At 41.7% G+C, this 15671-nt stretch overlaps 1 protein-coding gene across 2 annotated transcripts in view; it reads right to left on the bottom strand.

Moving 5' to 3' along the window:
* The window catches only part of LOC131067522 (ubiquinol oxidase 4, chloroplastic/chromoplastic), a 154385-nt gene that overhangs the window by 28774 nt on the left and 109940 nt on the right, over positions 1-15671 (bottom strand). For both annotated transcript variants that reach the window (XM_058002554.2, XM_058002555.2), the window contains exon 6: positions 7770-7838. In XM_058002554.2, coding sequence (XP_057858537.1) covers positions 7770-7838 — 69 coding nt within the window. The remainder of the gene's footprint in view (positions 1-7769; positions 7839-15671) is intronic.

The raw sequence follows: 15671 nt of genomic DNA, 5'->3' as shown, positions 1-15671 counted from the left end.
TTTCCAGCGAACTTGTAATCGAGATTAAAAATCCCGAATACAAGTTTAAGATGGATTTTTAGGAAGAACAATGCGATTCAACAATTGCATTTCAAAGGGGAAGATTTCTTTCATGAAAACCAATTTTTAGGGGAAGAACATCACATGCCAAAAATGCAACTAATAACGAAAAATGAAGAAAACAAGAAAATAATAAAAAGAAGAGAAGAAAGGAAGAACATACCTTTATTAAAAATGCAAAATGTTTCTCCAACAATGCAATACTTCTTTGAGATGAAGAAGCAAAACCGGACTATCAAACCCTTAACGCGTTTTTTGTAAAAATGCCCCAAATATGGCAGCAATCTTAAACTTGGAGGAGCAAAATGCCAATAAAAGTGTGCATTTCAAGTTTATTGGAGCAAAACGCCTTAGGCATTTGTTGGAGCAATGACGCCAAAGGTTTTTGTTGGAGGTAATGACGCCAAAGTTTTAAAAACGCGGCCAAAGAGAATCACGTTTTTGCAAAAAACGTGGTATTCAATGCACCATTAATGGATCATTAAATGTCTTGAAACCTATCCCATACTCCACGCCTAGGTGGGAGAGGGCAAAACGCCTTAGGAGATTGCAGGTTTATGGACTGAAAAACGCCCAAAATGTGGATTGGATAAACCACGTTTTTGCTGATTTAGCTCCAAAAACCAGTAATAACAAACTCTAAATGGCGAAAAGTGTGTTTGAAAATGCTTGAGAATAGGATAGAATCCTAAACGCCTTGCATCTCTAGCAAATCTCCCCAAAAAATCGCTTTGACATCTTCAACAAATCCATTTTCCTTGCAAATCGGGTTTTAGGAGACAAACAACAAGTTCGATTTACCCAAAAACATGCAAATCGGGTTTTAAAGAGAAAATGACAAGTTTTATTTTCACTTTTTCCATTTACAAGCCAAAATCGGGTTTTAAAATACAAATGACAAGTTTAATTTATCACTTTTTCACTCATCAAGCCAAAATCGGGTTTTTTTGGACAAATGACAAGTTTAAAATTTTCAAAAATGCACTTTTATGTCAAAATCGGGTTTTAAAAGACAAACTGCAAGTTTAAAAATACTTGTAAAAGGGAAATAAAATCCCTACAACAAGTTAAAAACACTTGCACATATGTAATGGGGATTTAAAATCCCTATTACATGCGAAAACCATTAAAGTAGGGGTTTTTTGAACAAACTGCAAGTTTACTTGCAGTTGAGCCAAAAAACCCCTATTTTAACTAAAAATGACCAAAAAACAATAAAAGATAAAAACATTTAAAGGGGAAACTTAAAATAAATTACAAGTGACATATTTGAAACAAAAGTGCACATGTAATTGATCAAAAATTCCCCTACAAAGACCATAACAATGAATATCATTAAAACTTGCAGTTTGAAGAAAATTCTCCACCTGCAGTCTGGGTTTTAAAACCCGAAATTGAAGGAAAGGCATAGCAAACGAACCCAAAATTGGACGAAATTCGAAACGTAGTTCGAGAATGGACTGAGGATCAAGCCAGTCCAAGGATTAGTCGAAATTCTGCCTCGGGAAGCGTGCCATAGAGTAAAAATTTCAATTTTTTCATAAAAATTTCACTGTAGTGGTCCTTCATTTTTTGTAAACAAAAAATGAGGACAACAGGTTTGGAGTTTGAATGTCCTCCTTGATGTTTGGAACTAGAATTCTTCCTTCATGAACTTCCTGAGACTGGATTTCCTCTTGAACTTGGATGTCATAAACTGGATCTGCTCATCTTGGACCTCCATGCCTCTTGACGTCTTGATGTTGTATTTGGATTGGATAGATGAATCCTTGATGTTTTATCATTTTCTGACATTTTGGAGATGTGCACATTTGGAACTCGAAGAAAGAATTTCTCCATAGTCAGATTTTTTAGTTTCCATTTTTGTGGAATTCTTGAGAGTATACCAATCCTAGAGGAGGATTTGTCAACACTTAGCAAAATTTATCATTTCTTCCCTTTTGAGAGAGGTGGGTGCATTCTGAGCTTGGGGAAGGAATTTTCGTCACTTGATTAAATTATGTCATTTTCATACTTAACCATTTTTCACATAACCATTTTTCACTTTTCCAAAAATTTTGTCTTGCTTGAGGTTCGGAGGAGAGAAATTTCCAACACAGCCATTTTTTCATGATTTCCAAGTTTGACTGCATACATGGGCACATTTTGGGCCTAATGGAGGAATTTTGTCCTTGAGGAAAAATCCTCCTCTGCTGGTGATTTGCGCCCTGTTGATGTGTTTTTTATGCACATAACATTTCAGAATAAAATACCAAGGTAATTTACCCTCTTGAACAAAATCACCTCAGATGCTAAGAATGAGATCAACTAAAATGATTCCAAGGTTTCTACATGTCAGGTCTTGACGAGTGGGTAACTCAATGGTCAATGTGAATTGTTGTGTTCACTTGGGGACTTACGCAAATGTTTGGATTATCATGAAGATGCGGAGTAGGTGTGCTGACAACTTAAGATTTATCAATATGGCTTTGGATTTACTTCTTACTAAAAAAATGGGCAAAAGGAATAGGGTTCAGGAAATCTATTCTAAGCCTAGGAATGTTGGAAATGATGAATATATCTAGTGGAATAAAACTAGGCAAGGTCTCACAAACAAGTATTGACACAAGCTTAGTGCAATCGTCTAAGGTATACTTAAAGATTTTCAGGCTATCACCATCAAACGTTGACACCATCCAAGTTGATGCTTGTCAAGGGACGCGTAATAGTTGAAGTTAAGTTTACTCAAATTTCCAGTTGACCACACAAGGCACATTTACTAGCGGCAACAGGCTAGTGGTATGGATTAAGGATTCCACACAAATAAATTCAACAAATCTTCCACTCAATCTAACATACATGAAAATAAATTCTAATCTAACTTGGAGGAATTGAGAACCATGAATGCAAAGACAACACTTGAAGAGCAAAATCACCAACAATTGAACAATGATTATGATTCAAATAGCTACAGCATATACCAACAATTCTACAAAAAAACTCTCTTACAAATGAGAGACAAGGAGGCATATATGGAGTCTCTTACAAAAATGGATGGCCAAGATTGATCCAAGATCAATGGCCAAGATCATGCCAACAAAACCCTAGAATTGCCCTAATTAGGGTTTACGTAAAAAATGGCGCCACCTACATATGGCCCAATAAAAAGACACCTAGTCATCAAATAGGGAATCTTCTAGAAGATTCCTCCCTGCATCTCTCTCTCTCCTAGCATATTCCAAGAATCTAGCCAATACACGCCTAAACATTTGAATGTGTTCGTCGTTGTAGTATAGTGGTGAGTATTATTCTTACTAACATAGGCTATTTACTCCTAACATTACTTATGCTATGACATGTGAATCTGTTCGTCGTTGTAGTATAGTGGTGAGTATTCCCGCCTGTCACGTGGGTGACCCGGGTTCGTTCCCCGACAACGGCGCCAAAATGTTTAGTCCTAATGTAAGGTTGGTCAAACTTCACAGATAACACAATGTTTCCACACGTACCAATTATTCATGTACCAATACATTCACATGTCATAGCATAAGTAACAATGATAACAACTTTAGACCAGAAGAGTTATATCTTTATTGATTTATCCCAAATGTATCCATACATAATCTCCCCTACCGAGGTTCCATCCAAACAATATATAGACCCGACGGTTGGCCAAGTTGCCAACCATCCCCAACTCCCAACTACTCGACGGGAACCTCTCGGCAATGCAACATAACCATAAACACAATTATAACTATTATTCTTACTAACATAGGCTATTTACCCCTAACACTAACTCCTCCATGGAAATGCTAGGCAAGGTATCCTGTTGCAAATCAACCACGTCCAGTGAATCCGAGCTAGCATCCAAAGTGTTATCCCAATCTAGCATGAGCTTCTGCGAACTATGAATATGAATCAACAAAGAGACCAAGTCGTCTATCTGACTCTTCTTCAAAGAGTCCAACTGGCAAAAATACATAAATTTCATCTTGTCTCTTAATTCGGCTAAGTGTAAACCACTAGCATCACTAACATCAACACCCAATAATTCCTCAATCGAGGTAAGGATCTTCATCTGAATGTCCTGAATCAATCCCTCCATCTCCATACAACTCGATTGGGCGTTCTCATAAGTTGATTTCTTCACGACTAATGAAAAATACCAGCCATGGAAATCGTATCTGTTTCCACTGTGCACAATGCTCTCACTAACCAAGGTGGAATTAGGAATCTTCTTCAAAGCTTGGAAGCGTGGAATAGTTTTCTCTTGAATAGGCCGGAATTCTTCCCAAACTCCCTCCAAATACTGGATTATAAATACGAGTCTTGTTGTCCTATCATATGCATGGACAAACTGAGTAAGGAAATCATCTGCCTGCTTTCTTGTATTCTCAATCCACTTTTCCACCTTTGAGAGTGTATCTCTCGCTGCCTCATAGTGTGAATGCATTCCATGGTCAACTGCAATAGGAGAAATAAGGGTGGGATTTTCACGCCTTATCCCTGCAATATACTCTCTAAGTCTGATATTCTCTTCTCTGTACCTTTCTTTCTCCGCAATCTCTCTGTCTAACCTTGCATCGATTGCCTTGAGGTTTTCACCAACCTCGTGAAATTCTTTCTTTCTGGATGTACGACCAAGGGCAACTGAAGTGATCTGGAAATCCATAGGAGTAGCAATGTCACTGCCACGCCTGCAATAGGAACAACAATCTGTGCAATCCGCATTCCTGTCTCATCTCTAGCTATGTGCGACAAAATCTCCGCTCTCTTTGGTTCTTTCTCCTCAGCACTCCTAGCTAGGTAGTCATCAATGTCATCAATACGCTGTACCTCTATCATTTTCTTACTTTTCTCCATACTTCTCATCAACCATTCAGGAATAGCGGCCATCTCCATACCATCATCGAGACACATTTCTCGATCAAGTCCTCTCATTGACGAGATAACATCATTATCATCATCAGGATTATTCTTGGTCCAATCATATACCTCATTTCCCAAACTAACTTCCAAAAGGACAGTAGGGGATCTCGGCTGATCATCATTCTCATTTGGAGGTGCAGATGTCGTTGTGGCATGTAACTCCTAAATATTCCCTGGTAGTATCACTGTGTTGGAACATTGTTGAGTCTCCTTGTTCTGTTCTATTACTTCGATCACTTTGATTGATGAGACACAGAGAGGTGGTGAAGGAATGATAGGTGGAGGCATGATAGTCTTATGTTTCTTCTTCACCTCCTCAATCTTCTTCCCTCTAGCCTTGACTTCTCCTGGCATGTTCTTCCTTCTCTTTGGAGCATGACTCTCTTTGTCTGCATGAATCCTAACATCACTGGTAGTCCTTTGATCATCCTCGGAAGTAGACTCTTCCAGCTTCGTCCTTTCATAAGTGAAGGGAACACCCATATCAACTAACTTATTCATCTGTATATCTACCCATGCACGGGAGAAACTCAAGACCTCTCTCATCAATACATTCAGGTCAATCTTTTCTGACTCTGACCAATTAGGCAATAGGATTGCCTTCTTCATTTCACTCTCATACTGTGGATGCATATGATCTCTGTCATCTAACACTTGATCAGGAATGAGAAAAATACCACACTTCCTCATGAATTCCACTGACATTCTAGACCACATTCTTCTCTTCATTGCTTGCTCGTCCATCAGGTTGGCCCAATAATCTTCTATGTCTACTTTGTGAATGAACTTCTCTCCCCTGATCCTTCCAACTTTCTTATCTGGATCAAATATTTATCTTTTCTTATATGTAGCAAATCGATAGAATGCAAGCTTTTCACTAAGTTGAGTAGTTAAACACATTAAACAAGTGATAATCCAATTAATGAATTAGGGGGTTGAGTAGTTAAACACATTAAACAAGATAAGGTGTGCCCCGCTCATGGCTTGAGTGCTCATTTAGGCTCAAGATGAGGTGGGAAGGCTTGGAATGGCGTGGTCAACTACCCTGTCTTCTTGAAAGGTATGTTGGTTCCGCATGAGACGTGAATGGGGGTCAGGGGTTGGGAGTGGTTGCTAGGATAACCCAGGATGGGGGTCAGGGCCTATGGAGGCTTGCCAGGATAACCCATATCAAGCTATGCGATGACACACTTCCCTTGTGGGCACTAGTGTCCTATCTCTGTGATTGCAACCTCTGGATTATTCCTGTTGGAGTTTTTCTATGTGTATCTTCTTGTGAATTTACCTGGTGGAAGTGTGTTTAGACCATGTATTGTATTTCCTTATTTGTATGCTTGAGGGCCTTATGTCTATCTCCTAGCACAGGGGGTGGTCATTTTGGGTCCACATGGTTGGGTGGTAGTTGCCTTCTTCCATCGGGGATTTTGTGTCGGTTTTGCGTGGATTGGCTTCGTACTTGTTCCAGATTTCTCTCTTGGATTCGGTCAGATTGGTTTTCCAGATGGTGACTTTATGTATCTGCCAATTGTATTATTGTTTATCTGATGTAACCTATGTGCATACAGGCCTTCATGGCAATGATGTAATTATGATGTACTTATGATGTAACTTTGATATAGTGTTGATGTAATCTTTTGTAAGTTGAATGAGTTTTAGACGATAGGTTCTTTATGTCAGTTAATGGAAACATTGTTCTTGCAATTAAATATGTTCATGTTCATCTCATTGTGTTTTGTCAAGGAAGATAGCTTTAGAAATACTTATTTTATGCAATGCAATTGTATGAATCACTATTTTGCTTAAGTACATGTATGTATTAAATGTTATCTTTGATTTAGATTAATTCCTTAAATAAGGTATGGTTAGATTAAGTAACCACGTTGAGAAGCCTTAGGGGAGAAGTTGTAGTAGTCTTCCACTTGTGCAAATTAACTTAATCTTATCATTTTAATGTATTAAGTATTCATTTAATATTTTTTTTTTAAATATATTTTCACTCTCATTTGGGAACATTAGTTAATTCCTCTAGGGTTTCTTGGCAGGGCATTACACTAAGCTTGTGTCAAATTGTTCATTGATGGTGAGACCCTGCCTAATAGGATTCCATTGAATCATTCATTGCCTCTTGCATTCTAGGTTAGAATCCTAAACCGTCATCATTTTGCATTTTATTTAAAAATCCTTTGTTAGATTAAATCAAGAGCTCAATTGCAAAATCCTAAGTCATTGGCAAAACCTATTCCAATCCATGATAAGCTCAACAAATCCGAACAATTGTGTAAGCCCCCTAGTGAAAACAGCAATTCACATCAACCATTGAACTTATCCACACATCAAGAATTGACATTTCATAACCTTGGAGTTGTCTCATTTGATCGCGAAGCATAGCATTTGAGAGACTTTGTTCAAGAGAGGATAAGATACCTTGGCATTTTATTATGTGTTTGTATGTGCATAAAACACACATCAACACCACCCTGTGGCATAAGTAAGTACAATGTCTTTAGTATTTACACATACATGCATATACCTAGAAATAGAAGCCAATGTTTTCCCTCGAATGAAAGACTAATCCTTGATCTAAGCATGCTTGCAATTATATGTATAAAATTATAAATAACACAAAATCTATCCCAATTAACTATTAACTTATTAAAGTGTTGCACATATATTTAAATGAAAAAGACATATTAAAAATTCAACTTACAAGCATCTAGATTACCAGCAGATCCAAATTAATGTTTGTAAGGATTGAAGAGAACCATGAGTTCGTCAAGAAAAAACTATGAAGAGTAACTCACCTCCCTTGAGCGTGATAAATTTATCATATGTTGAGTAGGCATGCTTTTCCACACATTCAGAAAAGTGATCTATCAAGAAAATGATGAGTCAAAATTTATCTAATAAATAACAACAGAACTCTAATTTGTTCAGCATGAAAATAAATTTTTATATAGCTGTAGATGAACAGTTCATGCAAAAAGTAAATACTGGTTGGCATACGCAAGCATACTAAAATAATAAGTCTTCACATACCAAAGCAATTCTCATGCAAGGATCATATTGGTGAGTTGCTAGAAATCCATGAAAAAAGCAATTTGTGGTGATGATGAAACGTGAAAGGGTTAATAAATCTATGCATTGAGTCATCTACAAGTACTGTTCAAATTGTTAAAGTTATGCATTGAATGAGAAATCTGATGTATGTCCACTGAGTGTGACTTGAGTGGTAAAGGCTGAGCATTGCCACAAGCATGTCCAGGTTAAAATCACCACAGAAACTCCTTGAATGAACCTTCCATTAGTCATAATAGTGTGGGTCAAAAACACGTGATAAGGGTGTTAGAAATACCTATTCCTTGGGTTGTGGGATCTATCAAAAACCCTGACCAATCAATCAAAAGGAAGATAACCAATTTGTTTGTATAGTTTCAATATTATCTTTCCCCTTATGTGCAGAAGGCATTCAATTGATAAATCAAAAGTAGAATCTGACCTCATAGCACTGACATAGAGACGGAAGGATAGAAAATTATTGCAAAGAAAACGATGCAACAGTTGGAATGTAATGCATTACCATTCTAGAACTTCAAGTGTAGGATAATTTGTTTCGAATAGTTGTTTTTGATAATAAAAGCAGCCAAAAACGAGGGGGCTGACCCATAAGTACAATTAAGAGAACAGTCGTAGAACCATTGTCCGCATAAAATCAGCAAAGAAGCAGCGTTTTACCTCTATCAAAAACAAAAACCATACTACAAGAGTTTAACAGCGATAAAATACTACTAGTCAGAGTATAATTCATAAGCCACGCAGGGCCATAAATAGCAAAATATAAGCAACAGTCTAAACTAGGCTTATCCAACCAGAAACTACATAGCATCGACAAAAAACTCCTCCACATGCAAAAAGTTATTTCTTTTTCGCTTGGCTCTTCTTAGGGAGCAGTTTTCTAGCCCATTCTTTAGTGAGGAACTTGAACAGGCCTTTGTAGTCGTCATCCTCCTTGCCTTTCCCTTTGGCCGTGCTTTCTTGCAACAGGCACAGCGTAGTAGCCGAGCATCTCATAACGTTCAGGGCAAACTTGGACACATCGTGCATCTTGGACTCCGCCGCCTTCAGTCTGCTGGTGATCACCTGCACATTGTCAGAGAGGGCCTCTATTTTATTCTCAAGCTCAGCCAGGTTGGAATCCTCTTCCTTCACGCTGTTGGCCTCTTCAACGACCAACATTTTTTCAATCTTGAAGGTCGTGGAGGGGAAATTGGCTGGCTCCGGACTCTTGGAGGAAGCGGGGCTTTCATAAATCCGGGTGGAGCTCACGGAATGAGGGGTCGGATTGTGCTGGGCCAGGGGCATTTTAACAGTCGGAATGCAGTTGCCCGTGTCATGCGAGGAGGAGGGGTCTCTCAGGGATTTATCCGAGGGTTTAGAGGCCAGTCTGCTAGAGCGACGGGGGGTGTTGGCTTCTTCAGTAATATCCAAATCAGAGTCAATCTCTTGGATTTTGACTCTTTTGGGGGTTCTGACTTCCTCTGGGGAGTGGTTCTTGGTTTTCTTACTGGAGGAGCCAAATTCCGGGCGCCAAGGGCTTGAATCATTAATGGTCAGAGGTTGGGTCGAGGGGTCGACATTCTGCACAGAAATGGAGCGAGGCGGGCAGAGGGCGAGGTGAAAGTTATACAGGCAGAGAATAAGGCCCTGATGCAGGATGGGAAAGTCTTTCCCTTTCTTCTTGGCTTCGACTATATCTTTAATCTTAGCATCCATTGAATGCAGTAAAAAGAACGGAATGGAAATGAGGTCTTTGTTCCTCAAGTGGTTCAGGAACGGGAGATGGTAGTAGTAAAAAATGCCATACCTGCCCTCCAGCGTAAAATACTTCATGACGATGTAGCAGACCTCGTCCCACGGGTGAGGGAGCTCCTCCCTATTGAATCCTCCAGCCCTCTTGATAGGGTTCTTGCCTTGGCGGAAGAACTGGTTAAGGCTAGTAGAATCCGCAATGCAGCTCTACTTTTTCCGTTTTCTGCCCTCCATTGAAAGGCCCGTCGCTTGAGCTATAACCTCTTCGTTGATTTCGAAAGAGATTTCCCCCCATGGTCACCCTTCTGTCCTCCCAGGAAGTCACGAATTGTTTGGAAAGTCTTTCATCATTACCCTTCATACTTTCCATGAATTTGTCAATACCGCCTTCAGTGCACACAAACCAGGCTGCCGGTTTAGCTTTGAACTTATCCACTTTATTGGGTTCCAGTCTGAGCTTGTCCCCCCCCCCATTCTTGAATCCTCCAGTTTAACAGATTGAGAATGACTAACAACCACAATGCAGAGCCGAAGCAAACTTAAGGCGGAATAGTTAAGATAGTTGTGCCGGACTTGAAATAAACGGTCGTAATAATCAAAGTGATTATTATCCCTTAAGATCCAGTAGATATCGAAAGCCGGAGATCTACTCAGAACGTGCGAGCCTTCACTCGGGCCAATGTGCGTTGACAGATCCCCAACGCCGCCTTTATCGTCGCCAGTTGGCTCCGTCCGGGTAATAATTAGGGAGTAATCATTCCCGATGTCTGTACTTTCATCATAAATCCATCCCATATGGTAGTGGTGACTTGGCCTGCCTTTGATACGTGGCCGTCTAGGGTAGAAATTGGCGGGATCCCCGCGCCAATTTGAAAATTGAAAAAAGGTTACCTTCATCATTGAGCGGATGGGACGGTCGCTTCCTGGGTAAAGGCTTTTTCCTTTTCCAAGATTTCCTTAGTGGTGACCGGCAGCAGACTGTGGTCCCTCCAGCATCGTAAGCCATTCTACAGCCTTCCGTCAGCCACCATGGAGTCGGCAGCTCTGTTTCCTTCTCTGAAGATGTGGCGGATAGTGAAGTCCTCCATCATGACCAGAAGGCACCTGATATCTCTCAGAATGGGTTCCACTCTCCAACCTGCCGAAGCGTTCCCTTTGACAGAGTCAATAATGATTTGAAAGTCTCCTTCAATTTCCAGATGTTTTATTCCTATGGAGTTAGCCATTTTCAGACCCCAAAGGAGGGCCATTCCTTCAGCTTGAGTGACCGAATTATTCCTTAGGTTGGCAGCATAGGCTGTAACCGTGTTCCCGAGATGGTCCCGAATGACTCCACCTCCTACCTGACAATTGCTTTGAGCAGAACCATCAAAATTCAATTTAAACCAGTGAAGCCTGGGGGTTGACCATCTAGTCATCCGTCTCTTGTTCTTGGTACTGTTGTTGAAGCGATCAAAGCCAGGGGGGAGCTTCCAGCAAACAGCAATCCTATTGTCAGCCTCATTGGGAGGATAAGGGGGGATTTTCCATTTTGTAACTTCTAAATTTTCCGAGATCATCTTAAAGCAAATGTGAGCCACAGTGTCTGGGGGGGTCTCAGTGTCTCTGAAAATTCTGTTGTTTCTTTCTTTCCACAAGACCCAGCAAATGTGTGGCGGTATTTGTTTCCAAAGTTGGATGATGAGGGGATGACAGGAGGGGGGGGTCCAATCAAAAGCAACATTTTTAATATTCTTTTGGAAGACCCAACAAAGACCGCATTTCTGAAGAGTAATAGACCAAATATGAGCCGCAAAGGGACAGAGGACAAAAAGGTGGTCAATAGATTCCTCATCGTCTTTACACAGACTGCATCTGTTGGGGAGATGGAATCCCCTCTTTTTCAAGTTATCAAGTGCGAGGGTTTTACCATGCACGAGGGACCACCAGAAGAAATTGATTTTAGGGATTAGCTGAGGGTTCCAGACTTTCTTCCAACATTCAACGTCCACAGGGTGCTTAAGGAGCTGATTGTAAGCAGATTTGACCGAGAAATAGCCCGATTGGGTCTCTTTCCAGATGAAGCTGTCTTCATTCGGGGCCAAGGGGATTCTGGTTTTTGACAAAATGAGTTGCAGGTCCTGAGCAAGGGGGACCACGTTAGGTCTATTGCTGCAGATGAGCACAATGTCCTTCCAGCAACCACTTCCAGGATCCAAATAATCCGCAGCATAAACCCCCAGGATACCTTTAAGGTGGTTCATGATTTGATGGAAGTGAGTGTTGACCAAAGGCCTGTCCTCTATCCAAAAGTCTTCCCAGAATCTCACCTTTCTACCATCTCCCAGCTGCCACTTCAGACCTTCTCTAACCATCACTCTGCTCTTCAGGATGTTGTTCCACAACTTGGAACCTTGGGGGAGGTAGGTTGTATTCAAATTATAGTAGAAATGCTCCCGGTCCAGGTACTTAGCTTTGATAATGTTGCACCAGTCCGCCTCACCTTTAGCCAGAGTCCATCCAATCTTGGCAATTAGTGCCTTATTGAGGGTATTAATCTTTCTTATGCCCAAACCTCCCAGAGATTTGGGTAAACACACGGTATCCCAATTGACCAGAGCAAGGCGTTTTTTCTCTTCCAAGCCAGTCCATAAGAAAGCTTTTTGGATTTTCTCAAGTTTTTCCCCCATGGTCCCTGATATTTTAAACATGGAAATAAAGTACACCGGAATTCCCTGTAGGGAGGCTGCAAGAAGCTGGAGCTTCCCCGCACTACTGAAGAATTTCCCTTTCCATCCCGCAAGTTTTTTTTGCATTCTTTCCAAGATCGAGTTCCAGAAGGTGGGGGTGACTTCCTTGACCGTGAAGGGGAGACCCAAGTAGGTCCCCGGGAGAGTTGCCACTTTGCATCCGAGGATGGAGAGAATTTTGAGTTGGAGGTCATTTGGAGTGTTGAAGAAGTAGAGATTACTCTTCTCATAGTTGATGCATTGTCCCAATGCCTTGGCGTAGTCTGCAAGTAGGATTTTCCACCCTTTGGCCTCCATGACAGAAGACCTACCAAATAGGAAGGTGTCATCCACGAACTGTTGAATATTAGAGGAGGGAGCGTGGAAGCCGCTTTGAACCCTTGGAGCCTACCATTGGTGACCAGATGGGTCACATTTCTGTTTAAGACTTCAGCTATCATGATAAACAGATAAGGGGGCAAAGGGTCACCCTATCGGATACCTTTTCCAGCTTTGAAACATCCCCTAGGAGTCCCATTAATCAACACTGAGAATTGGACCGTAGTAACACACTCCCGGATCATACTCACCATTTTTTGGTTAAATCCCAGTTTTAGAAGCACTTTGAAAAGAAACTCCCAATTAACCTTATCATAAGCTTTAGATATATCAAGTTTAAAAGCCATACCAGGTAATTTGCTCCTATCCATGGAGTGAATTATCTCATGAGTGGCAATGGCAGCATCCAAAATTTGGTGTCCCGGGACGAAGCCTTTCTGGGACGGGCTGATAAATTTTTCCAGGAAGGGTTTAATCCTATTCACAAGGATCTTGGAGAGTATCTTATAAATGGTATTGCAGAGGCTTATGGGCCGATACTCCTTCAAGCAGCTGGGAGTCGTGGTCTTGGGGATGAGGACAGTGAAAGTGTTGTTGATCTTTTTCAGCAATCTCCCCGTCTTGAAAAAATCTTGAATAGCTTTGGTAACATCGTAGCCAATAATGTCCCAAAAATCCTGGAAGAACGCCGGGGGGAAACCATCCGGGCCCGGTGTCTTGTAGGCCCCCATAGCAAAGACAACCCGGTGAACTTCATCAGCAGAGATGGGGGCCATGAGTTGCCGATTGTCGTCCTCATTGATGGCCATCTGCAGCTTACTAACAAGGCAGTCCTGGAGCGGATAATCACTTCCACCAATATCCGTATACATTCTAGTGAAAAATTCCACCGCATTCCGTCCAAGCAGAGAGTCTTCAGAGATCTCCTGACCAGTTTCATCCTTAATACTTTTGATATAGTTCCTCCTCCTGTGGATACAAGCCGATCTGTGGAAGAAAGCAGAATTTCTGTCCCCTTCTTTCAACCACTAGATCTTGGATCTTTGCTTCCAGTACACTTCTTCCTTGGCGAGGGTATCTTTCCAGCTCTTACAGCAGTCTTCCTCCTCCTTCAAAATGGGGTCCGGGGGGTTACCGGTAGCCATAATATTCTAAAGTTGTTTCAGTCTGGACCCCAGGTCCTTTTTTCTGAAGATGTCTCCAAAGGTGGTCCTATTCCAACCTTTGATTTCCCTACTAATTAACTTTAGTTTCTCCATAATTCTGAACATGGCAGTCCCTTAGATCGGGGTGGTCCACTAGCATCTAACCAGCTCCCTGAAGTCCGCATGGGAGGCCCACATGATCTCATAGCGAAAGGGGGGGGACCCTGGTAGGGTCTGTCTTTCCAGTGGAGAAGGGGGTTGTGGTCAGACGCAGTCCTTGGGAGGGTTTTCAGGTAAGAGCTATGTCCGATGTCCCAATTGGTGGAAATCAGGAATCTGTCCAGTCTGACTTGAATAAGATGTTTACCTTTCCTATTATTCGACCAGGTGAAGGGGGCACCCTGTAGGTCAATATCCATAAGGCTAGTAGTATTAATAAAACTAGCTAGGTCGCCCATGCTGTCAGAGAAATCCTCCAAGCCACCACACTTCTCGGAGGGGTAGAGGGGGGAATTGAAATCTCCCGCAAGCATAAACAGATCCTTCTGGTTAGTCACAATGATATTAGAAATTTCCTCCCACAGGAGTCGTCTCCCCGACCTTGAGTTCGGAGCATAGATATTGAACATCTGCTAGCATTGTTCTCCATAATGAAGAGAAACCGCTAGGAAATTTTGGGAGCTAGCGAAAAGATTACCTTTCATTTTAATGGGATCCCAGAGGGTAGCAATACCCCCAGAAGCACCCAAAGCATCAACATACAGATAGTCCGCTCCAGGCCAAAGTTTACCAGCAACTGCCGCAAAGGTTTGAAAGGGCATCTTGACTTCCTGAAGGAGGCAAATGTCAATTTTCATCTCCAGAATGAGTTGTTTTATAGCGAACTGCTTCTGGGGGCTGTCCAGACCCCTTATGTTCCAAGAGAGGAACTTCATTTCTTACTTTTGTTAAGTCCGTCCAGGGTTAGTTGTCTGCCCTTTGCAATGTCCCTTGCCATAACCTTGTGTCTCAGGACTCTTTCTGAGGGTCTGCCAACTTTATTTTCGATTCCCCCCACATCAGCTTTCTTGGCCTTGACTTTCTTCTTCTGGGTTATCCATTCTTCATTATCCATCCGAGGAGATCCCGGGGGGGACACTTTCAGCGGAGTTGCCAGGGAGTTTCCAGGGTGCGCCTCTCTATCCCCCGTTGCAGGGGCGAGGGGGGTTGAAGAGGTGGGCAAGATACTTTCAGTCATAAGAGGCTTGACCAAAACCGAGCTAGGGGCGTGAAGGACAGGGGGGGTTGGGGAAGCAAAAGGGCGGGGGTTGGGGGACAGGTTGAGGGCTATCACCTATGGGATCTCCCCTTCTTCCAAGGGACTGCATGAGTTTTTGACTGGGTCCGCTGGGGATTTTAGGATCTCTATTATCTTGTCCGTGTGCGGGTAATCCTCAGATATTTCATTCACAGTAGTCAGCTCAAGGGGGGCCGAGGATGATGGGTCACCAAGGTTTATGGGCTCGGCCCAGATGGCTTTATTTTTGAGCTTGGGTTCCGAAACCACAGGAGCTTTACATTCAGTATAGAAATGCCCCTGATTATTGCATTTCTGGCAAAACAGGGTGGCATTTTCGTACACAATAGCCTGACACCATTTTCCCCATTTTGATTTTAGGGAGATAAAGTTTGGGAGAGCCTTGTTAATAGTAACATTAACACAAAA

The sequence above is a fragment of the Cryptomeria japonica genome, chromosome 10 (genome assembly GCF_030272615.1).
Source record: "Cryptomeria japonica chromosome 10, Sugi_1.0, whole genome shotgun sequence".
NCBI classification, from domain to species: Eukaryota; Viridiplantae; Streptophyta; class Pinopsida; order Cupressales; family Cupressaceae; genus Cryptomeria; species Cryptomeria japonica.
Note: the sequence above shows the minus strand (reverse complement) of the source record. Positions and strands in the feature narration are given on the sequence as shown.